Source organism: Furipterus horrens, unplaced genomic scaffold (assembly GCF_987537825.1).
Source record: "Furipterus horrens unplaced genomic scaffold, mFurHor1.1.pri manual_scaffold_3, whole genome shotgun sequence".
Taxonomy (NCBI): Eukaryota; Metazoa; Chordata; class Mammalia; order Chiroptera; family Furipteridae; genus Furipterus; species Furipterus horrens.
Window position 1 is genome coordinate 51,118,358 of NW_028327173.1, and position 25,107 is coordinate 51,143,464.

Here is a 25,107-nt window from a genome sequence, read left to right on the forward strand (position 1 = left end):
CAACAATAAAAAATAAAATAAAATAAAAAAACAAACTAAGCTTCTTGACCTCACAAAACTAACTTCTAGTGGGAGGGCAAGGAAGTCAATAAACAAATAAATACAACTATAAATTCTGAGAGTGATGAAGCTACTTCACAATTAAACAGGTAAGAGAACAGTGTTAGCAATGGTATTTATAGATAAGGTAGTTAGTTAGGAAGGGCCTCTCTGATGAGTGACAGGAAGCAAAAGATGTACAAGCGAAAATGTTGAAAACCAAGTGGATGTGCATATCTGTAGTTTTAAAATACTTCCGTTCCGTTTGATTAAAAGCTTTTTCTGGTAGAGCAGAGATTTTATGTCATATATCCTTTCATTTGCTTGGTCTACTCCATACATGGCACAATAAAAAACGCAACCATTAGAAGGAAAACTGAAGGTTTTAATCCAAGACAGCCTAACACCTGACTGTAAATTGAGGAAAACATTACAGAAAGAATGCTTTATTGTCTGTTTCCCCACTTCCCAACCCTCCCTCATACAACAGATAGAAGAGCATCTGGCTATTATTCATTCATGATGTTCAAATTTGTGCTTGTTGATCTTTATTAGGTTTATCAGGATGGCCTCAAATTCACTCTGTATGGCATCTATCTGGATCAGCATTTTAGGAAATATGGTCATCATTCGTTGTATCTAGGACTCTGCCCAGTTGCACAAAGAAAAGTGCCTTGTCAGGGAGCAGTGGCATTCACTAAATTCACAAAGGAGCTGATAAGAGTGCAGAATTTTATATCAAATTAAGAGGGGGAAAATATGGGCCAAAGAAACAAACTATTTGCTCCTTTGATAGCTAATCCAAGCCACACGTTATGTTGTTCATGCCATAGACTGTGGGAATCCCGGGAGACACCCCTTTAAATTTTGGCCATCTTCTCATCAGGGCCCCTTCCCCAGACATGCCTGGAGCGAAAGTAGGAACCGAAGCGGACTGAGCGAGCCAATGTTAGTGTGATAAGAGCCTCAATTAAAGCAAGGGGATCCTGGCTAGAAGCCTGAAACAAAGGTGGCCAAAGCCCGGCCAGAGGAAAGAGTAGGCGGCCTGGAACAAGTGCTTTCTAACAGGACGCAAATCGGGTCGTACCCTGGATCTTACCTTCACTGAGGTTCCGACCGGACAGGTTTAACTGGCCGCTCTTCCTCGCCGCCTTTAACAGCCCCTGGGGTATTGAGGGAGCGCAGTCCCTCCTTTCAGGTCTGAAACCCGTTCGAGGATTCCGCTCCGCGACTCCCCTCAGACGCGACATGTTCAAACGCCCGGGTCTGGTGCAGATCCCCGCGCGTGACGCAGAAAGGCAGCGCCGCACTGCGGCCCCACCCCTGCCAGGGGCGCGCGCTCTGTGTGCCGGGCGCGTGGCCGGGCGCGGGGCCTTCGCGTTTCGTGGCGCGGCTCGGATGTCGTCACTGTCCGTGACTGGGGCTGGAGGACAGAGGAGCCCTTCCCGTTGCCGGTGCCGGCCTTGTGTCTTGGACGTACGTCGCTCAAGTAAGTGGATTTAACCGGCTGAGGAAGGACTTGAGGGTTTATTGTGTGCAATGTTACTGCGACTCCGTCTTTCTCGTCTGTGCTCTCGCCTTGACCAGAGTGTCGGGAAAGAATAACCTCTTCTTCCTTCTCCTGGCCTGAACTGAACGTGGGCCTTGACTAAAACTTGAGACCTGGGCGCGGTCTGCAGCCTAGTTGGACCCCAGCCGGGGTTTGTCGCGCGTAGTGGTGGCGCCAGACCTTCGCCCTGGCGTAGAAAATAAAACAGATTTCTGTCCTTCGGGACTAGGCTCCGATTCCTCGAATTAGTGTACCTGGCCTGTTGTGTTGAGTTTATAGCCCAGCATAGGCGGTAGTGTGAGATGGAAGCGTTGGCAGCAGGGGAGGGAGGGAACAAAATGCTTAGTAAATGTTCTGTCTACCGGACGGTTTAGGGAGGCAGGTGGAGGCGCAAGCTTTACTATAGCGAGAACAGCTTGGACTTTGGAGCCCCAGAGATAGGAGTTCGAATTCCAGCTTCTCCTATATCTTACAATGTAGTTTTTGGCATTTTACCCCCTTTTAAAGCTCACTACTTAACAAAAATAATAATGTAGGGATAATTTCTACCACATTTGGTTTTTAAAATAATTAAGCGAATCCTGACTGGTGTGTCTCAGTTGCGTGGGCGTTTTTCTGCAAAGTGAAAGGTGGCCTCTTGGGTTCTGGGGTCAGGGCACCACATGCCTGGGTTGCGGTTGGGTCCCCAGTCGGGGCTCCTGAGAGAGGCGACGGATAATGTTTCTCTCCCTCTCTCCCTCCCTAACCCCTCTCTCTAAAAATAAATAAAATCTTGGGGAAAAAAAAGAATTAAGAGAAACTAAGTTTTAAATATTGAGCGCTTGGTGAAGGAAGGGACGCCAGTTCAGGATAGGAAATTAACATTTTGTTCAGTTAAGTCGGTTTTGCTGGAAAGTTAGTTTCTGTGTGCAATGTACAGCTTTATTGATTCATGAAACAAATCATTAAGAACTTATTATAATCTGTAGTACTGTCCCGGGTGCTAGACTGTTCTTTTGCCCGAAGTGATTTTGTTTTAAAAAGCATCTACCGGCAATATCCTCCTAAGCCCTTATCAACTCGGCTGGGCATCGGTAGGATAGTTAAAAGATAGGGTGACGAATTCTGCAACGCACACACACTTTCGTCTGAGTCCTGGTTCTTGCTACCTGTAAAATTCAGTTTTTAATTCCATCTCGCTTTTTTCCCCCCCGTTTTTAGTTTTGTAGAGCCCTGTACACCAAAAGTGAACAGCAGAAAAATAACAGTAGTTAGACTAACAAGCAAGAAAAGAGAAGGTTTTAAAGCAGGGACCATAGCAGTTTTTGCAAGGTCACTAATAAGGTCCCCCTCCCTCCCAGTATGTCTTGACAATACTGATTATAGCCACCTTATTAAGCCCTTAAGTGCCAGGCTCATTGCTAATAATACCTCTTTTGCTATCTTATTTAGCACAATGACCAATTTTGCAGATGAAGGAATTGAGGCTAAAAGGGATTAAGAAAATTCCCCAAGGTCACAAGTTTCTGTAAGTTATAGGGCCGAAAATTTGAACCTAGAGCTCTTCAAAACCTTTCTTGTTAAATCATGATTTGCCTAGTGGCTTTTGTTCCATCATTTTCAACTTGATTTTTATCCTGGAGCCATTTTAAGGGGACTTCGATTATGTTTTAAAGAGATTTATTAGAGAAAACCCTTTTTCTCTTTTGTAGTATTAACAGCCTACCATTGGAGGATGAATTATACAAGTTTTACAGTAGCCACCCCTCCCATACAATAAATTCTTAAGCATTCTTTTAATAACCTGCGACGTTTAATTTGTTCATTTATTGTGCTTCTACTTGTTAAGTATTTCATATTAATGTTTAATTGTAGTGTTATGTTGAAACATTGTTGCATTTTGTATGAGAAGCATAGCCTGTTTAATGGAAAAGTAATTGTGAAAGATCCAAGTGACTTACACTTTTAGTAAACTACAATAGATATAAAGTGACATGTAAAAAATTTCCTGGTACATATCCATAGTACACTGTGTATTGTACCTGTGTAGCAAGTGCACATGAGGGCGAAAATTATTTCTTCATGCAATTTGGAAAATTATGTGTCTGTTTCGAATTGATGGAAACTGAAAGCTTATCAACTTGAATTGAGCTTCTTTATGAGAAAGTATATTTGTATATAATATCTGTGGGAATTCGTTTTTTATATCATTTATTATGTTAGGAAGAATGCATTACAAATTTTAAAAAACAACCCTTTTTTAACATGAGCATTTAAGCAAAACTATTTGCTTGTTTTTTAAAAAATGAATTATTAAAATAATATGAAATGGATGTCTCCTTAACAGGAGATGCAGGCGACTGCATAGCCACCTTTTGCAACAGAATTTGTCTAGCTACAATTTATTTATTTTATTAATGTGATGGAAGGTTTCACTCTTCTAGCTTCTTTGCTAAATTAAAAAGAAAGTGAAAAACCAAAAATACATTGAGCCTAAGAATTACATCAGCCATAAAATGCTGTTTTGTTTCAGGGGAAAATAGACTATTATCAAAGTAAGAGTAGCTTATCTCTGCCATTAAAATTTAATGACATTTTCAAACCAGGGAATATATAGATCATGTGTCATAGAAATCTGCACTTAAAACCTATATAATCTTATTAACCAATATCAGCCCAATAAATTTAATTTTAAAAAAGTAATGACATGTCAAACATGGCCGTGTTGATCTTATGAACATTGCTTTATGTAAGAGTGTTTTTCAAATCTAAAAGGCACAATTCATAAGATGGATTTATTGAGGCAAATTGAGAAGTTGTGTTAAAGGAAACTGACATTAATTTGTGCAAAATTTTCAAGAACGTTTGTTTAAAAAACTTATCAAATATGTGAAGTGAATTTGCTTTGCAGATATTTCTAGGAAGTTTCTCTGTGTAAAGTAACAGGTTTAGATTTAGCTTTGATTCCTATTGTTTATCTTTCAGAATATTGCCTTATCTGTGAGAACTCCTATTTTATAATGAAGTTATTTATGGAGTGAATATTTTACTTTTTAACACTGACATTATTGATCATTAATATATTGCTTATTAAATCTTTTTAAGTTGAATTTTTTACATCCTCATATACTTATTACTCAGTGTTTGTTTTCTGTTTGTCTCTTCTATCAATAGGTTTCTTTATCAAAATTGAGAGGAAAATTATGTGAGACACTGGCTCTTGATGTTTTAAATACTCAACTTTAAATGTGTTTCATTATACATCTTTTAGTTTCTTTTTAAAATTTTCAGCTTGCAGTTTCACATTTGTTTTCCATTCAGGTCTATAACTGCCGACTTTTAAAAGTAGTGAAAAAAAAGATTCTATGCCATTTCTTTGAAGGCAGTACGTATTTTGCATTTTTAGTCAGTTTCAAATTTGGCTTTGAATTGTAATTTGTTATTATTGGAGTTGTTTGTGGCATTTTATTTCTGATGGAGACATAGTGCATTTTATTTTAGATTATTTGTTAGCATATTTTTTGTTGCCAGTTCTCTGTTTTGTTTTGGAATTATAAAGTAGTGAGCTTGCTTTAGGAGACTTAATATTTGATTCAAATGTTTGGTGATTTGATTCTACTTTCAATACAAAAGAATTCTAGTCTACCAGGTTTAGGAAAATATTTTCATTTTCTTCTTATAAAAAGGTTTTTATATGCTAGTGTTTTTCATGGGAAGAAAGGGGGAACAACTACTTAAATATTATTTTCTTTAAGTTCTAATTGCTTTTAGTTTTCATTTTTGGTTTACAGTAGTCCCTCTCTATATCGCGGTTCACTTATCGCGGTCTCACTGTATCGCGGGATTTTTAAAAATACTATGTTTTATTATTTATCACGAATTTTTTGCTATGTCACAGGATTTTGCGGTACTATATACCTATGTTGTTAAAGTTACGTATGTTTACAAGTGTAGAATATGTTTAAGAACATAAGTAGTGTTTATAAAAGTGTGGAAAAGGTTAATAAGTCTGGGAACGGTATATAAGTGTGTGAGAAGGGTTTATAAAGCCTTAAAATATATATAAATACTAAAATAAATATAAGGTTCCTACTTTGTAGATTTTCTCCTATCATGGGGGTGTCTAGAACATAATACTCCCGATAAGTGAGGGAATACTGTATTTTCTTTTTATTGAAAAAAAGATGAAATTGGGGTGAACAGCACTCTTAGTTATGTTGTAAACTAAAAACTATGGTATCATTTTTTTGGTTTTTCTCAAGTCAGCTGAAAATGTTTCCCATTATTCCCAGTGATTCTTACTCCTAATGTTTAATGACTGTTTTCTTGCTTATTTTTCAAGATTACTGTGTTCTGTGACCTAACATCTTAATTTTAATATTATTTGTATAGGCTTTATGAATTTGTTTGCTTTACAATGGTAAAGTAATACAGAGAGAAAATTAGGGTGTCAAACCCTAGAAGGTACTTCATAGTAGCACTCTTTGTTTTAAGCACATACAAAACCACTACCGAATAAATATGTTTAAAAGTTAGTTTAATTAATATTGGGACTTCCGGCCAAGATGGAGGCCTAGACTGACATGCCCCATCTCCCTCCACAACTAAGAAGGAATACAACTGCAAAACCAAAAATACTCAAAAGTTCCAGAAAATGAAGCTACATGGAAGTCCAACGTATGAAGTTATAAAGAAATGGTGCTCATCTGGACTGGTAGGACGAGTGAAGCCGGGACAGTGAGGTCAAGCTGTGCTGGTGGCGGCAGCTGTGGCGACGGCAGCCGGAGGGCAGTAAGCACAGACACCCGTATTTAAGGGGAGGCGAGAAGCGCCTGGGGAGCACGCCCCAGCTGCAGACCAGACCCATCACCTCACAATTCCAACACCAGAGAAGCCAGACCCCCATTGCCTTGGACTGTGAGGGCCGGAGGGCATGGGGACAGAGGAGGAGGCTCCCAGTCTCTCAGTGGAGAGTGAATGGCAGGAATCCATCTTGAACCCCACACAAAACACCACAGTGTGGTGAGAAGGGTCGCTGGTAGTGACGAGTGCACGGGGCTCCACCCCATATAGCGTAGGAGGTGTGACAGCCCCGCCCAGGAAGCAAAAGTAAACACAAAACTGCCAGGATGGCACAGATCATGATAGAGGTCCCAGTGATGCAGCTGACCAGACAGCAAATATCTAATCTTAACAAAGCAGAAGATAGGAAATCTGTCTTAGGCACAGCTCAGAGCTTTGGTTATATGAATGCTTACAGACCTAACAGCAGATCTTAAACACGACAGGGAAGGAATGAAGGCTAGTCCTGCTGAAATGAACAAAAACACATACAAAACTAGTGGTGAGGGAAAGAAAACCAGGGATCAAATCAACAAATCGGAACATAGGGAAGGAACAAACAGTTAACCGGTGCAGAAAGAGGAAATGAAGAGTGAGGAAAATGAGGAGAGGCTCAGAAACCTATGGGACAGCTATAAGTGGGCCAACATCCAAATCATAAGGTTGCCAGAAGGTGAAGAAGAAAAATTAGAAACTGAAAAAGTATGTGGAAATATAATGAAGCAGAACTTCCCTAACTTGGGGAATGAAATAGACTTACAGGTCCAGGAAGCACAGAGAGTTCCACAAAAGCTGGACCCAGGGAGAACCACACCAAGACACATTATAATGAAAATATCAAAAATTAAGGATAAAGAATCTCAAAAGCAGCAAGAGAGCTGAAGAGAATTACATACAAAAGGGTCCCAATAAGACTATCAGCTGATTTCTCAAAAGAAACTCTGCAGGCAACAAGGGTCTGGCAAGAAATATTCAAAGTAATGTAAAGCAGAAACCTACAACCACAATTACTCTATCCAGCGAAGCTGTCATTCAGAATAGAAGGGCAGAGAAAGTGCTTCCAGGACAAAGTAAAACTGAAGGAGTTCATCAGATCCAAACCACTTTTCCAGTATTCCCTCACTTATTGTGGGTATTACATTCTAACCCCGACTCCCTGCGATAGGTGAAAATCTGCCAAGTAGGAACCTTACATTTATTTTAGTATTTATATATATTTTAAGGCTTTATAAACCCTTCCCACACACTTATAGACCATTCCCATTCCCTTATTAATCTTTTCCACACTTTCATAAACACTACTTAGTTCTTAAACATATTCTACACTCTTAAACCTACGTAACTTTAACAACATAGGTGTACAGTACTGCAAAATCCCGCGGTATAGTGAAAAATCAGCGATAAATAATTAAATATATTTTTAAAAATCTCGCGATACAGTGAGGCTGCGATAAGTGAACTGCAATATAGAGAAGGGGCTACTGTATATGAAATGTTAAAAGGGACTTGTTTAGAAGAAAGAGGATCAAAATTATGAACATTAAAATGAAAACTGTATCACAACAACCAACAACAGAAGTTAGGGAATCAAAACAAAGGCAAACTAAGTAGGCAACAAGAGTGGGAAAAGAATTATAGGTATGGGGAAAATTTTGGGGGGAGGTCAGCGGAGAGAGGGAAAGGGGGAAAGGGAGGGAGATGGTACAGGAATTAAGCGTAGTAGGAGGGAGTAGTAGGAGGGAGTGGAGTAGATAGGAAGATGTTGAGAAAAGAACTATGTGCACAACCAATGGGCATGGACTAAGAGGGGGACAACTGGAGGGAAGTCAGTGGGTAGAGGGGAACAAAGGGAAAAGAAATTGGGACAACTGTAACAGCATGATCAATAAAGCTTATTTTAAAAAAGTTCGATTAAAATCCACTAATTTAAATTTTGACTTTATATCACCCTCTGCCAGCAGCGTTGTTTTATTAGATTCAGTTTGCAACTTCAGTTATTCATTACTCCATAAAAAGAGCGACATAACTGGTTATATTGATACATGGCTAAAACTGTTCTATATGAGGAAAGCCCCTGTACAATTTTAATAGGACGAGATATGATTCCCAAGACTTAATTTTTAGTGTCAACTTATGTTGATAAGGGAGGGAAATGTGGATTATCTGATAGTTTATTGACAATCATAATCAGATTTTTTAAAAAGATTTTATTTATTCATTTCTAGCGAGAGGAAGGGAGGGAGAGAAACATAAATTGGTTGCCTCTCACACACCCCAACAGGGGACATGGCTCACAACCCAGGCACATGCCCTGACTGAGAATTGAACTGGCAACCCTTTGATTCATAGACTGGCTGGTGCTCATCTCACTGAGCCACACCAACCAGGGTCACAATCAGATAATTAATTTAACAATTTTATACTCAAATTTCAAATTGGGATATTTATGCTCACAATTAGAATTATTATAAATGCCGGTTCAATTTTTTTCTACATCATTTTTTAAAATTCTTTAAAATATCACAATTATAATTAGATACCATCATTGGGGTGTTGAAACACTAATTTAAATACTTCATCTCTACAATGCAAATCTGTGAACTCAACTTTGCTCTTCATAGTTCTAAAGATTCATGTTTTATTTTTTTTGCACTCATCACTAAATTTATCTACAGCTTTGATTTTTTTCATTTTAGAGATGCTGACCTTTTTGCTTTCCTTTTAACTCCCCATTCCTAGAAAGTTACCTTTGCACTGTCTCTTCTCATCTTCAAAATTATTAATTAAACAATGTCTCCATGCTTTAGACTTCAATGTGAGTTGATTGTGGCTTGAAACTTAACTTTTCAGTTCACAGTTTCAAGTGCTTGGGTGGCAAATAGGGGAAAAGGAACATTGTGGCCTTTAGCTTTAGCGTGTGTCAGGAATTCATATACTTAGAAACATTTCCCTTTGCTTTTTAATCTATGCTTTGGTCATTTTCTAGTCTGTTGCTGTGTACTTTTTATTTAAGATTAATCAAACGTGTAATTGTTTCTTTTGAAAGTAAGAATAATACTCCTGTTCTGAAAATGTAGAAAAGTAATTGAGCCTTTCTAGTTTTCCATGAAACATTTGTATTTTGTCAGAAAAGCACTGTTTTGTTTAGCTATCCATCTATTTGTGATGCTTTAGTATCAAAATGAATATGAAAATTTGAAATCTCTTGGTGTCATGTTTCCATTGCAACAGACTCTTAAAGGAGAAAGGGCATCTAATAATAGTATATTTCACATGTTTACTACCATTTAACAGTTTACAAAGTATTTTCAAATTTGACAGTAATTCTCTAAGGTAAGACAAAAGTGTTATTGTTATTTTTCATCCTTTGAAAAGATGAGGAAGTTGAAAACAGACTTTCCTGTAATGGCATATATATCATTTGTTGATTTGTCCAGTGCTTGTGTGCTGGGCACTGTGCCAGGTGCTTCATATCCATAATATTTAAAATTGTGAAAACTTCAGATGGTATTGTGCTCATTTTTCACATAAGTAGATCAGGGCTCCCATGACTAAATATAGGTAACACTTAGCTGACGACATGTATAGGAGATTGGAATGGGAGACTCGTACTTTCTTACACTCATATAGCTATACATTCATTTAATATTTTGCATTTATTACTTTAAAATAAATTTCTATTGTGCCACAAAAAACCTATGTGAAGATGTGGGATCTTAAATAAAAAATTCATATATATGTATACACACACACACACACACACACACATATATATGTATATGTATATATATTTACTCTTCTGATTCATATTTTTCATGTGAATGATGTAGCATTAGTCCAAGGTACTAGCCTACAGTAATGGTGTAAAATGGAACCCAGCTGAGGTAACCATTCATTTGTAGTTAATGTTTTATCTTTACTAAGCATTTGCATTAGTATTCTCACTTCAGCCTCATAGCAACTCAGTAAGGTAAGCATTATAGTTTCACTTTTCAGAGGAGGAAATTGAACCACATAGTAGTGAAACAAATGTCACAATTATCCTAATTGGTGATAGAGTGCCTCAGTTTGACTCTAGGGCTATATATTTTTTTTCTTTTTTAATTTTAATTTTTTATAATTTTTTAAATTGCAGTTTACAATCAATATTATTATGTATTAGTTTCTGGCCTACAGCATAGTGGTTAGCCAGTCATATCCCCCAGATATTTCCAGTACCCAACTGACATCATACATAGTTATTAAAATATTACTGACTGTATTTCCTATGCTGTACTTTACATCCTCATGACTGTTTTGTAACTGCCAGTTTGTACTTCTAATCCCATCACCTTTTCACCCAGTCTGGCAACCATCGGTGTATTCTCTGTATCTATGAATCTGTTTCTGTTTCGTTTGTTTGTTTATATTGTTCTTTAGATTTCACATATAAGTGAAGTCATGTGGTATTTGTCTTTCTCTGACTGACTTCACTTAGCATAATACCCTCTAGGTCTATCTGTGCTTTTGCAAATTGTTCTTTTTAATGTCTAGGCCTACATTTTTTGTTAATAGCAGTGCCTTTAAGTGTTGTGAAGATTAAAAAGCATTTTAAAAGCATTCCGTTAATGTAGATTCTGATACTGAGTTGAATACACCTGTGCCTATTCTGTCTTTTAATTGGATAACTTCTATCTAAGTACATGAGTTTCTTTTTTTCCTTAGAAATGTCTTTACTGCAAGTGTTTTGTTATTTTATTGAGCTATAATTGGCATATAACACTGTATAAGTTTAGGGTGTACAGCATATTGATTTGACTTACAAATATTGTGAAATGATACCACAATAAGTTTAGTTAACATCCATTATCTCATATAGAAAAAAAATAAAAGAAAAATATCTTTCCTTGTGATGAGAACTCTTAGGATTTCTCTTAATTACTTTCATATATATCATACAGCAGTGTTAAGTATAGTTATAATGTTGTACACTACATTCCTAGTAGTTATTTATCTTATAACTGGAAATTTGTACCTGTTGATCTCCTTCCAATTCCTCCTCTCTCCTCCTTCTTCTGGTAACAACTAATTTGATCTTCTTTTTCTGTGAGATTGTTTATTTTAGATTTCATGTGAGGTCATATAGAATTTGTCTTTCTTTTCTGACTTCTTTCACTTAAAATAATGCACTCAAGGTCCGTCCATTTTGGTATTTTTGCAAAAGGCAGATTTACTTGTTTCTATTGTTGAATAATATTTCATTTATATATATATAAATGGTGCCAGGAAAGTCGGTGTTTGTGCTCCCTGTCATTACCAGAAGCAATAAGTACAGACAAGGATTTAATCTTTATGGGTGCTTTATTCAGATGGCCAACAATCTGAGAAGACAGCAGGTTACGTACCCTCAAAAACCGTCTTAACATCTTTTCAAGCCAACCTTTTTATAAGGAGAAGAAACAGTGAGTAAGAGGCTTGGAAAAAGGTTAATTGGTAAGAGTCGCAGTCCTGGCTCAGGACCTCCCCAGTAATTGTGGGGGAGTTCTTAAACCCTAGTAGTAAGACTCACCTGGAGTACTGAGTCTAGACTGAAATTCTGGTTCTTGCCATTCAAAAGCAAACAATGGTTGAGAGTCTTGGTCAATAGGAATGCAAAAGAAAGCATCTTTTAAGTCCAATACTAAATATCAGAGGCTGTTACAGCAGGACTGCATGGGTCCGTATTCCAGAAACTTCTGAATTGTTGGGCCTATTCCTTCTAGGGTCTCGTTTGGCAAGGGATACTGTCCCTTTTTGGGAGTCCCTGCACCTGGTTTGAGGTCAGTTTTAACAGGGGAGGCTCCTAGCCTTCCCTGGCCTTCCAGCAGCCCACACAGTGGGGTTTATCTGATTCTCAATTTCCTCTGGCCAGGGTTGCTTTCCTCCTTCCCACAGTTTCATAAGAAACTGCTGGGCATGCTCTGGAGGGACTTGTAGGAGGAGCTGTTGTTCTTCTTTATAGAAAGTGATTTGAGCATGGAGTTTTAAGAACAAATCCCTTCCCAGATAAGAAAAACCATATATCTAATGGCTTCAAGAAAAAAATGGCTTTTAGGGCTTCCAGAAATTCTAGTTACAGTTCAGCTAGAGGTCTATTGACCACAGAATATGTCACTCTGGTATCAATAAAAAAAGTCTACAATTGGTCCCCTGCACTGTTAGTTTTAGCCAAATTCTCAGACTCTGATTACCTTTTCCTTCACTTGGGGCACTCATTTTTCCAGTGCCCTTTTTCCTTGCAATATGATTGCCCTGCCTGAGTAGGGGCTTGTCATCCACCGCATTTGGTTCCCTGATGGGTTCAGGACAGAAACACCAGTTCAGGCTCACCTCATTCAGCTTTCTTGGCTGAGTAAGGAGGAAGATTTTCCAGGGTTGAAGGAGCTGTGGAAGCCCTGACCATGCTCACAGTAGCCATTCTGATCTTCCTAGTCCCTCTCTCCTGACCTTTTGCCTTCTGCCACAGGCAACTTATTATTTTCCTCTTGACCGTTTTCCCATTTCCCTGATCTTTGACAAAATAACAGTATAGTACAGTAGTATAGTACAGTAGTTTAAAGACCCATTCATTAGTCAGTGTTCTTCTGAGTCTAGATTATACATAAGCCAAGTAGTATTGCAATAAAAAAATCATTTTCTTAACATTCATAAGCATAGGCTGACCAATCAGCCAAAATTCACCCCAAAGGTCTATTTCCAGGAAAAAAACCCTGCCGCCCATTCTACCGGACAGAGCTCTGTAGTACCACACCAACCAGAAGGAATTTGCTCCAAAGGGCTGTTTCCAGGAACGGAGGCTCTCCACCTCCACCCATTCAACCCAACAGAGCTCTGTAATATCACACAAACCAGAACAGAGGCTCCCCCCGCCCTTCCTACCAGATAGAGCCCTGTAATATACCAGACAGATCTCTGTAAACCAGAAGGTGCCAAAAAGAACCTTAATACCAGACAGAACCCCATAACCAGAAGGCACCTCAATTAACTCAGGACTGCAGCCATGAACCAGAAAGCACACTGATTAAATTGAAAGTGAAGGTGATGGAGGGAGAGGATGCCAAGAATTAGGAAGGAGAGTCCCCAAGTGAAATCACTTGGAAGCTTCTAGGGAATCTTCAGATCTGCACTCTGGCCCTCCCCAGTCCAGACAGCAAATGGGACTCCCTGCCAAATACCCAGACTGGACAGTCCTGAAGTTTTTCACATTTGAGTCGCCAGAACATGAAACAGAAGACATTGACATTTGTACTGCCTGTCACTACCAGAACCAATAAGTAGAGTCAGGGATTGAATCTTTATGGGTGCTTTATTCAGATGGCCAGTGATAAGAGAATACAGTGAGTTATATACCCTCAAAAACTATCTTAAAATCTCTTTTCAAGATGACCTTTTGATAAGTAGAAGAAAGGGTGGGTAAGGGGTTTGGGGGAAAGGTTAATTAGATAAGAGTTACAGTCTGGGAAGATTTTCCTAGTATGTACTTCTTTATGTGTTGATCAGCTGTTGTTTATCTGCATCATGGGCATGCCCTTCCTAGAACACAATGGCTCAGATACTGTCTCCTTGGCTTAGGGACCCCTTGGGGTACAAAGGTTGAATGTGGTCATACATTCCAGTTCCTGGAATAACAGCTTTCCAAGAGTATTAGTCCCTGAAGCCTGCGAGCTAAGTGTCGCTGGTTCGATCTTCCAGTCAGGGTACATCAGAGAAGGAAAACTCTGACTCCAAAAAACCTCTGCTGCCTTGCGGCATACCTCTTCAGGGGAAAGGCTAAGGGAGTAAACCCCGACAGAAAATCCGGAGCCGGAGTCCCTAAGGCGGTTTGACGTTGTAGTCAACACCGGCAACTCCTGCGGCGCACCTGAAGCCAAGCTGTATTGACTCCGTCTTTCCCTTGGACCCTTCAGCTGCGAAGAGAGGGGGGGTCTGCTGCATGGGCAACAGCAGACCCTCCATATCACCCTGCCCAGGCTCTGTAGCTTCAGCGTCATCGCAAGATGTCGATTCAACACGGGAGGAGACAGATACGATGTCACTCCCGAGTCGGACTGCACAGCCATTCTCGGCGGTGCAGATAGACTCTTAAGAAGCTACACCATCCTCTCTCGAGACGGACGGCTGCCGACGACGAGTCCCTGAAGCCTATCAGCTATGGCTAAAATCTTTAACTCTTGAGTGCCCCTATCACTTTTGGAGTCACATCAAAATAAAAATCATTGTGAAGTCCAATATCAAGGGGCTTTTTTCCTATATTCTCTTCTAGGAATTTTAGGTTTCTGGTCTTTAATCCTTTGTGAATGGTATAATATAACGGTCTAGTTTCATTCTTTCTTACATGATACCTTTTATCACCTTGAGATTAGAAAGAATGAATGCTTGTATATTATGACAGAGGATTGGTATTTTGTTTGAGGATTTGCTTAAAGATTGTTTTCTAATATTCTTTGACAGACTTTCTTGCCACTATCAAACACCAGTTTAAGTTTTTCTTAGTGTGCTGATGGTGGTTCTCCACCAGTGAGCTCCATTATGGGGAGCCTGTAAGTTATTTTCTGTATTTCAAAAGCATATCTGAAATTATGCACTGTAAAATGTGTATAGAAGCCAAATATGATTATATAAGCCAAAATGACAGAATTTTTGTTTTGGATTATAAATAGCATTAACCCTGGTAATATTTATCATTCAGATATAACTGGAAGCCTTCCCTAACCCATTCCCAAAGATGAGCTGTGACTCTTCCCTGTACATACATCTTTCACATGATACAGACAGGTGGGATCTCCATATTAGTCTCTCTCTGAAATACAAACTAGGAAGCATTCATTCAAAATGAATGGTCTTGTACTTCTGATCAAGATGGAGGTGTAGGTAGACAATGTTTCACCTCCTCGTGCAACCATAGAAGGAATTACAGCCAGGACTCAAAAACAAATAACAACCAAAACCAGCAGAAAATTGAGCTATATGGAAGTCCAACAGCCAAGGATTTAAAGAAGGCACTATCATCCAGACAGGTAGGAATGGTGGAGACGGGGCAAAGAGGGTTGTGGCTCAGAGAAGTGGCTGTGGCAGCATCAGTGGAGTGGATGGTTCCACATTCACATGTGGTAGACAAAAATAGAGAAGGATACCATGGGAGCGAGGGATCCCAGCCCCAGGCCAGACCACACAGCCAGGGTTCTAGCACCAGGAAGATAAACCCCTATTAACTCTGGCTGTTAAAACCAGTGGAGGTTGGAGCAGTGGAAGAAACTGTCGAATTTTTTCCGCTTAAAGGACCCACATGATCTTATAACGTACGCTAACCCCAGGGCAACAACTGGAAGGGCACCAGTCGCGTTGAGGAAGTGGGTGAAATGACTGAAAATGGGGCGAGGACCTGGCAGATCACAGGAAGCCAGGCAGCAGCATTGTCCCCTTTCCTAACCACCCACTAGAGAGCCACAAAGCAGTGAAGTGGGTGGCCCTGCCCTGGTAATTTCTTAAGGCTCCACCCCACACAATTTACATGTGCCTTTCCTACATAGGCCATGTTACTAAAGGAGTAAAAGCAGCTCTACCCAATACACAGAAACAAACATAGGGAGGCTGCTAAATTCAGGAGAGAAAGAAATATGGCCCAAATGAAAGAATAGAACAAAACCCCAGGAAAAACAAACAAACAGAGATAGCCAACTTATTTGCAAAAATAATTAAAGAAAACTTCCCTAATTTGGTGAAGGGAATAGACATACAAGTCCAGGAAGCACAGATAGTCCCAAACAAGTTGGACCCAAAGAAGACCACACCAACACACATCATAATTAAAATGCCAAAGGTTAAAGATAAAAGAATCTTAAAAGCAGCAAGAGAAAAGAAGAGTTACCTACAAAGGAGTTCCCATAAGACTATCTGGGGATTTCTCAAAAGAAATTTTGCAGGCAAGAAGGGACTGGCAGGAAGTATTCAAAATGATGAAAAGCAAGGACCTACAACCAGAGCAAAGCTATCATTTAGAATGGAAGGGCAGATAAAGTGCTTCCCAGACAAGGTAAAGCTAAAGGAGTTCATCACTACAAAGCCATTATTACATGAAATGTCGAAGGGACTTATTTAAGAAGGAGATGATCAAAACCATGAACATTAAAATAGCCACAATTTCACAAATATCCACAACAGAATCTAAAAATAAAAAAAATGATAAAACTAAGTAAATAACCAGACAGGAACAGAATCATAGATATGGAGATCATTTGGAGTGTATATAAGTGGGGAGGGGGAAGGGGGAGAATGGAGAAATGGTGCAGGGATCAAGAAGCATAATTGGTAGATACAAAATAGACAGAGAGCAGTTAAGAAAAGCATAGAAAATGGGGAAGCCAAAGAATTTACACTCAAAATGCATGGACATGAAAAGGCGGAGAGGAGCGTTAGCTAGAGGGAAAGGCAATACCAGGCAGAGAGGAGCAAAAGGGGAAAATTTTTGAACAACTATTAACAGCATAATCAATAAAATGTACTTAAAAATAAATAAAATATTAGCAGAAAGGATTTTAAAAATGCTACTAGAGGAAAAAAAAATACCCAAAAGAAAAAAAAAATACACCTTCCAAATTATATAGCATTTCAGCATGTTCTTATTTGACTCCTCATTATTGCAGGTTAAATCTATCAATTATCAAATACTTATTCGTCGGCAGCCGTCCGTCTCGAGAGACGATGGTGTAGCTGCTTAAGAGTCTATCTGCACCGCCGAGAATGGCTGTGCAGTCCGACTCGGGAGTGACACGGTATCTGTCTCCTCCCGTGTTGAATCGACATCTTGCGATGACGCTGGAGTGTCCTCTCCAGTGAAGCTGAAGCTACAGAGCCTGGGCAGGGTGATATGGAGGGTCTGCTGTTGCCCATGCAGCAGACCCCCCCTCTCTTCGCAGCTGAAGGGCCCAAGGGAAAGACGGAGTCAATACAGCTTGGGTTCAGGTGCGCCGCAGGAGTTGCCGGTGTTGACTACAACGTCAAACCGCCTTAGGGACTCCGGCTCCGGATTTTCTGTCGGGGTTTACTCCCTTAGCCTTTCCCCTGAAGAGGTATGCCGCAAGGCAGCGGAGGTTTTTTGGAGTCAGAGTTTTCCTTCTCTGATGTGCCCTGACTGGAAGATCGAACCAGCGACACTTAGCTCGCAGGCCGACGCTCAATCCACTGAGCCAAACCAGCCAGGGGGCAAATACTTATTATACATATGCTTACTACATGCTTTACAAATACTAACTCATTTTATCTTCATAATAAGCCTATAAAGTAGGTACCATTGTTATTTGCATTTTATCAATGGAAACCACTAGTGTTGCCTTCTACAATTTTTAACTGGTTTTCTCTGAAATATGATTGACTTCTATAATTTACAACTTAAGAGCAATGCAGCCCTTGTACAGATTTATACAATTCAGTACAAACTGCCTCTTACTCTAATTTCTCCTGTTTCTAATTATGATCATTTCTTTCCTGTTGTGTAACAGAAATGTTTCTCTCTGCACCCTCTTTCCTACAGTCTTACCCCCACCCCACCCCGCTATGCTTTCTTTTTGTTCCAAAAGTACAATTAATCTCTTGAGGTTGTCCATGATCTTCCTTCTTATATTTTATTCTCTTCTATATTAAGATTTTAAAAAATTGCAATCCTTTTCTTAGACTTCAACTTCTAGTGACCATTCAACCTCTTTCTATTAAAGTTTTCCAATATACTCTAAACTTTCTTGCCTTCCCTTTTTCAAGGTGCCAGAGGTCAGATATTTTATAAACGGAAAAGATCTTATGTATAAGCCAAGCCAGCTAACAGCTGGGCACATTCATTACTTTAACCTCTTTGAGCCTCTTACTACTTCAGCACACAAGAAGAATAGCATTTACATTACAAAATTGTTGTAATTTAAATAAAATTGTAGTGTCCAGCACTCTGGCCTTAGTATAGACAGGTTCTCCCAAGTGTTAAAACTAAGCTATGCAAACCTAGCTGGGTGGCTCGGTTTTTGGAGCATTGTCCTGTACACCAAAAGGCTGAGGGTTTGATTCCTGGTCAGGGTGCATACGAAGGGCAACTAGTTGATGTCTGTCTCTCCAAAACCAATAAATATACATTCTCAGGTGAGGGTTAAAAAACAAAACAGAAACAAGAAAAAGCACTAGCAAAAAAATAAGGGGGGGAGGCAGAGGGAGAGAGAGAGACTAAGCTATGACAGCAATACCTGTAAGATTAGAATTCTAAGTTGTATCAAAAACTAAGTACAGTAGTCCCTCTCTATATCGCGGTTCACTTATTGTGGCCTCACTGTATCGCGGGATTTTAAAAAATATTATATTTAATCATCGCGGATTTTTTGCTATATCACAGAACTGTGGTACTGTATACGTATGTTGTTAAAATTACGTAGGTTTAAGAGTGTAGAATAAATGTAAGGTTCCTACTTCGTGGGGGTTCTAGAACGTAATACCCGTGGTAAGTGAGGAAATACTGTAAACAACCAGAACAGGAACAGAATCATAAGTATGGAGGTTTATCAGCTGGGAGGGGGGAGGAGGAGAAAGGGGAAAAAGTTGCAGGGATCAAGAAACATAATTGGTAGGTACAAAATAGACAAGGGTATGTTAAGAATAGCATAGGAGAGGGAGAAGCCAAAGAATTTACATGCACAACCCATGGATATGAACTAAGGGGGCGATTGCTGGAGGGAAGGTGGGTACCAGGCAGAGGAGGGCAAAGGGGGGGGGAAATTGTGACAACTGTAACAGCATAATCAATAAAACATACTTTAAAAAAAGGAATGGTCTTCCTACTTTCTTCAAACTTGTTCCAACCTCAGGACCTTTCTACTTTACTGTTTCACCTGCTTGGCTGGTTCTACTCCTAGAAATTCAAACAACTCAGATAACACCATCTCTCCTATCTCCTATCCTGGTCTATTTTCATCACAGCACATTTCTCCTTATATCTTTTTCTTTTTGTTAATTGAAAGTTTCCCATACTAGACCTGATATTTCATTAGATCAGGGACAGTGCCTGTATTTTCTCTGCCATATTCCAAATGACTAGGAAAAATCGTATATTTTAGCAGGTGCGTAATATTTGGAATAATTTGCAAGTTTTTAAGCAGCTTCTTAAGATAGTGGAGTTAATGCGAATAAGACAGGCATGATACCTGTCTCCATGTTCTGTACTTCTTATTGTCTTGCTTAATTGGGAGCCTGAACAAATCTAAAATGATTTAAAACTAGTATAGATTGGATATTTTTGTTATTTTGCTTTGAAATACTTGTTAGTTGCCTTTAGCTATTTAATTTGTAAGGAAAACAGACAATAGTATGCGAAATAGTTAATTGTTAAATAGATTATTTAATCTATTTATTGACCCTAAAAGGATCTTCAGAAGTTTGATTCACCACCTTAGCTCCTAGTGACTAAAGTAGGTTCTTAGCAGTGAGGTAAAATTTTCTCAAATCATGCTTAATAAACAGCAGGGTAGTTTCTGGCTCTGAGTTTAGTATTTTTTCTAGCTGCTTAATGATTTGAAATAAAATATTCAATAATACTCCATAGTAATTAAGGTTTTTCCACTTCGTTTCTTCATATGGAAGTATCATCTATCTCTTATAATTACTTACAAGATTTTATCTTATCACAGGACTGTTTTTTGTTTAAATGTGTAATTTTATTTATGAAATATGTCAAACATACAAAAAAATGTAGAATAATGTAAAAGATTTTTGTGTATCTACCACAGAGAATAAAAAGATCTTAACAATTTTTTTAAATGCATGAATCTTGCCCTTGTGTTATTTGTCCTTTTATCATAGAACAGTGTAGCATGCTTGTTGGCACATAGTAGGCACTCCTACTAAGTGTTGAACTTGTCTTTCATATGGCAAAACTAAAACAATTTAGTAACAACTTTGATGTCCTTTATTCAAGGGAAACAATGTGTGGTTTGGGGAGTACACGGTACAGTAGTCCCTCTGTATATCGTGGTTCTCTTATCGCAGCCTCACTGTATCGCGGGATTTTTAAAAATATTGTATTTAATTATTTATAGCGGATTTTTCGCTATCACGTGGGAGTTTGCAGTACTGTATACCTGTGTTGTTAAGTTACGTAGGTTTAAGAGTGTAGAATATGTTTAAGAACATAAATAGTGTTTATAAAAGTGTGGAAAGGTTAATAAGGGACTGGGAATGGTTTATAAGTGTGTGGGAAGGGTTTATAAAGCCTTAAAATATATATAAATACTAAAATAAATGTAAGGTTCCTACTTTGTGGATTTTCACCTATGGGGGGGGTGTAGCTAGAACATAATACCCGCGATAAGTGAGGGAATACTGTATAGCGAAAAATCCGTGATAAATAATTAAATATAACATTTTTTAAAATTCCGCGATAAGTGAGGCCTCGATAAGTGAACTGCGATATGGAGAGGGACTATTGCCACAGAAACAGTAGGGCATTCTTCCTGAGGAAGTCTGAGTAAGAGTGAATTTTAGGTAATAAGAAAAGGCAATGTGGAAATGGCATGATTGGTCAAGAGTTGGGTGATTTTCTTCTTAGCCTTTAGCAGGTCTTACTTGCTAGGGTAGCAGTTTTCAACCTGTGTGCCGCAAAAATTTTTTAAATGTGTGATACCTGACTATTTAGTCAGGGGCGCTGACCTCTTTTCCCTTAGATTGTTATATTAAAAAATGACAACAGCTGATACAACAATAGCCCTCTGTTGTGAATGGATCGAAACTATATATATATGTGTATATATATATAAATTTTTTTTTGCCAGATTGGTAATAATTTTTTTTGTTGTGCCACAGAATTATAGTGATTAGTTTACGTGTGCCATGAGGTGAAAAAGGTTGAAAATTGCTGTTCTAGTTTAAGGTTCATTTGGAGAATTTTGATTAGTGGTTCTCTTAACAGGTGTTACCCCAGAAATGCAGGCAGACAGATTTAGATTCTGATGTGGGTGGGGCCACTAGGGCAACCTCCATTTTGTAGGACCCCATACACAAATCAGTTTTATCAAACTGTTAAGAATCTAATTGGCAGTTAACATGTCATTTTCAAAATAAGAAAATAAATTACTGAAATTTTTAATAATCATAGATATGTATTTATGACTCATGTACAATTAATTGTAATTTGTAATTTGCTATGGCTTACATTCACCAACCCATCCCTCTTTTGTATAAAAGCTAGCAGAAGTGACTTAGCTAATAAGTAAACTAGTAACTAGCCAGTTGAGTGGGTACATCTGATCTCAATAACTTAGTGTTCTAATCTCTCACAAACTATAGTCTTGACTGCATTTTTTCCATACAGGCATCTACTAATGAAAATATTCCATAAGGCCTCAGGTTTTAGCCTCCAAAAATATTCAGGATCAGGTAAATTATTTAACAATTGTTACAGAATAAGTGGCTCTATGTTAACACATACTTATGCATGTGTTCAACACATTTATTGGGCATTAACTATGTGACAGAAATTGTGCTAGGTCCTATACTGACCCAGAAAATTCATGAGTTTGTGGGGAAGAAGGGATGCACGTCTATTACGAGGTTTGTCCAGAAGGTATCCAACCATGTAATATGAAAAATAGAGACATTTATTGAAGAAAATACAAGAAACATTGTATATAGGACAATGATGTCTCAGTTCCCTTCAAAGTAGACACCTTGGGACCTCACAGTTCTCCCAGTCGCCATCCGCTGCCCCATTGTATTTTCCTGAATCTCATTGATGGTCTGAAATCTCTTCCCTTTCAAAGGCGATTTTAGTTTTGAGAAAAGACAGAAGTCGCAGGGCACCAAATCTGGGCTGTAGGGGGGCTGAGTCACCTGCATGATTTGATGTTTCACCAAAAAAACTGCACAAGACACCATGCCTGAGCAGATGTGGTGTTGTGATGAAGCTGCCCATCACCAGCTGCCTGTAGCTGCGGCCTTCTGAATCATCGGAATAGTTTCTGCAGAGGAATGTTCAAACCTAATGCAAAATTTTATGCAGATCTGTTGCTCCACTCACTCATTCATTTTTAATGCAATGGCCACACAGTACACATGCTCACTCAACAGGATCTACCGCCCCCACTGACTAGTTTAGTGAAGGCATCGTTCACACATGTGCATTCTAGTTCATTCTCCTTGGCTGTCAGGTTACGTACATCCATGTGGGGCAGCCCTCTTTCGTCTATTAACAATGGCTGGACTTTTTCCAAACGGAGGTGGTATATAACAAGTTATATGAATGCTTCCTTCTTAAGCAGAGAAGAAAAAGCCCTAACTGCTTGCAGAAGTGTGGCAGTGATAGAAGAATGGCCCTACACACAATGGCGGATAAAATGGGGGAGGTAGTTAATAACTTGTGTAAAGACGCAATGACATGAAAGGTTTTGTCAGGTTTGGGGAACTGTAAATCATTGAATAACACTGGATAAAAGTAAAATAGTTTAGATGAGGTTGAAAAATTAGGCAAGGATCTTTTTACAGTCAAAAGCTTCAAAAAATGTTAAGCAAGAATATGCATGTAAAGCAAGTTTTTCTGCAGTGTTCAGATCTTATATTAGAGTATATTTAGGTACTGTACAATGTACTTCCAAATAGTCAACTTGTGAAATAAAATTAGCTTACAAAACACCAGGAAATGTAACATTAAAAAAAAGGTTTACTGACAAAGCAAATTATAAGATGATTTAATGTTATCAAAATGTATGTGAAGAGATTCAGAAAATTTTATACCAGTGGAAAGGAAAATCTTGGTAGCTAGGGTGGAAATTTCATTTGTAACAACACGGGTCTGTAGTTGATTCTTTGTATTAAAAAAAAATCTTGGGCATTTTTAATAAAAATGGTTACTAAAGTGAACTTTTTGCAGGGAAGTAAATATTGCCTTTAAAAAAAGATTGATGCCTTCCATCTGTCTTTAAAAAAAAAAAAAAGTAGCAAGAAGGGAGGATGACGTCTCTTGCTCACGGTTACGGCTGAGGCTGAGGCTAACTGGGCCTGCGCAGGGGGGAGGCGGGGCCAACGCTGACGCGCCCGTTGCCGCAAGGCATTCTGGGGAGGAGCCGCGGCCTGCGAGTGAGGTGGTTGGAGGCGGGGTGGGGGTGGCCGTTTGTTTTCTCGTGGTTTCGAACTCGCGCGTTCTCTTCCCTCCCCCTTGTCGAGTGGAGGGGCGGAGAAACGGCGGTGGAGGCGGCAGCAGCAGCGGTTCTGACAGTGGACACCCTCTTGTCTCCTCTCCCGCGAACGGGTTCCTCTATTCCCCTCCCTCTCACTGTCTGTTGTGTGTTTGATGTGTTAAAGCAGGAGCGTGATCGCGAGCACCGCCATGAGCAATACTACCGTCGTCCCCAGCACTGCGGGCCCGGGCCCCAGCGGCGGGCCGGGTGGCGGAGGCGGCGGCGTCGGAGGCGGCGGCACCGAGGTAATCCAGGTGACTAATGTCTCCCCGAGCGCTAGCTCTGAACAGATGCGGACCCTCTTCGGTTTCCTAGGCAAGATCGACGAACTGCGCCTCTTCCCGCCGGAGTGAGTATCGCCCACCATCACCGTTTTTGCTGACTCCTCCCCCACAGCCCGGGCCTAACCCACATTTCCTAGGCCCTTGTCGCTGCTTCCCTGGGCCGTGTTGCGTTAGTCGAGGCTGGCTGTTGCATTTACTTAGGAAAGAATCTGAATGTTAGGCCTGCTAATACAGAGGCAGGCCCAGGGTTTGGGGGGTTAGGAGACACTAGCTCTTAATCTCAGACTTTTGTTTTTTCCTCTTAAATTGTGCAGACGTGGTCGTTCTTTGGGCAAGGGCAACTAAAAAGCAAGATAACCGTATTTTGTGTGTTTTGGTTAATCAGAGGTTTTTTTTGAGTTCTTTGGAAAGTGACAAAATTGTTCATTCCTATATAAATTAATTATTGAACTTCATAGGCAGTGGTTGACATATTGCTAAGTACTGCTGTTTCGCGACCGTGGCCTAGCGAATACAGTTAAGGCTCTGTGACAGACAATACATTCAGTGGACCAGAGTACTTAATTTTAATGACAAATTAGTTATAAGTGAAAACTAGAGTCATCCTTTGTTTCAGTAATGTGTACATTTATGATACTTTATACAGTTTTTCTTTCAGAAGAGTGAAAATTCAATGTTACTATCAGTGTATTCTCCCATTCCGTTTAGTTTTATGTTGTCACTTAAAGTGCTAAACAGGAAATAGGGGTCTACTGTTTGGGTGGCTGTAATAAATCACTACTCTTATGTACTATGTCGGCACACCAAAATAACAAAAGTTGACCATGTTACCGTATTTCATCACTTAATATTTAAAATATTTTTAGATGATTCTTAGTGTTTTCAAATTGTACTTTTTTACACATGGGGAGAGAGATTTTAGAATTATTTGCAGGAAGTGTACAGTTCTGGAAATTATTTATAGGAGTTACTTTGAATGGAAATAATTTGCTTTGGTAATGAAGGACAAATAGGTTTTGTAATATGGACATACAGAACTAGATGTTTTGCTATTACTCAGTTTTTCTCACAACATACCCTTTATTAAATTGTTAGTAAAATTAATAAACAATAAATGGCAGAAAATGAGCAACACATTTGATTATAGTAATCATGTTGTTACTCAAAGTATTTGAGATACTGGATTTATATACAAAAC

General features: G+C 39.1%; 2 protein-coding genes across 10 annotated transcripts in view; one reads left to right on the top strand and one right to left on the bottom strand.

The window, feature by feature from the left end:
- The window catches only part of LRRC40 (leucine rich repeat containing 40), a 46,319-nt gene extending 44,979 nt beyond the window's left edge, over positions 1 to 1,340 (bottom strand). The window contains exon 1 of one of the 2 annotated variants that reach the window (XM_090271674.1): positions 1,139 to 1,340. In XM_090271674.1, the coding sequence (XP_090127800.1) occupies positions 1,139 to 1,289 (151 nt within the window). In that variant the 5' untranslated portion in view covers positions 1,290 to 1,340. The remainder of the gene's footprint in view (positions 1 to 1,138) is intronic. The other variant, XM_090271673.1, reaches the window with a different exon arrangement.
- A 102-nt stretch (positions 1,341 to 1,442) lies between these two features.
- The window catches only part of SRSF11 (serine and arginine rich splicing factor 11), a 57,836-nt gene continuing 34,171 nt past the window's right edge, over positions 1,443 to 25,107 (top strand). For 7 of the 8 annotated variants that reach the window (XM_090269600.1, XM_090269601.1, XM_090269603.1 and 4 more), the window contains exons 1-2: positions 1,471 to 1,528; positions 23,753 to 23,974. In XM_090269600.1, the coding sequence (XP_090125726.1) occupies positions 23,775 to 23,974 (200 nt within the window). In that variant the 5' untranslated portion in view covers positions 1,471 to 1,528; positions 23,753 to 23,774. Of the gene's footprint in view, positions 1,529 to 23,749; positions 23,975 to 25,107 lie in introns of all 8 variants that reach the window. The other variant, XM_090269608.1, reaches the window with a different exon arrangement.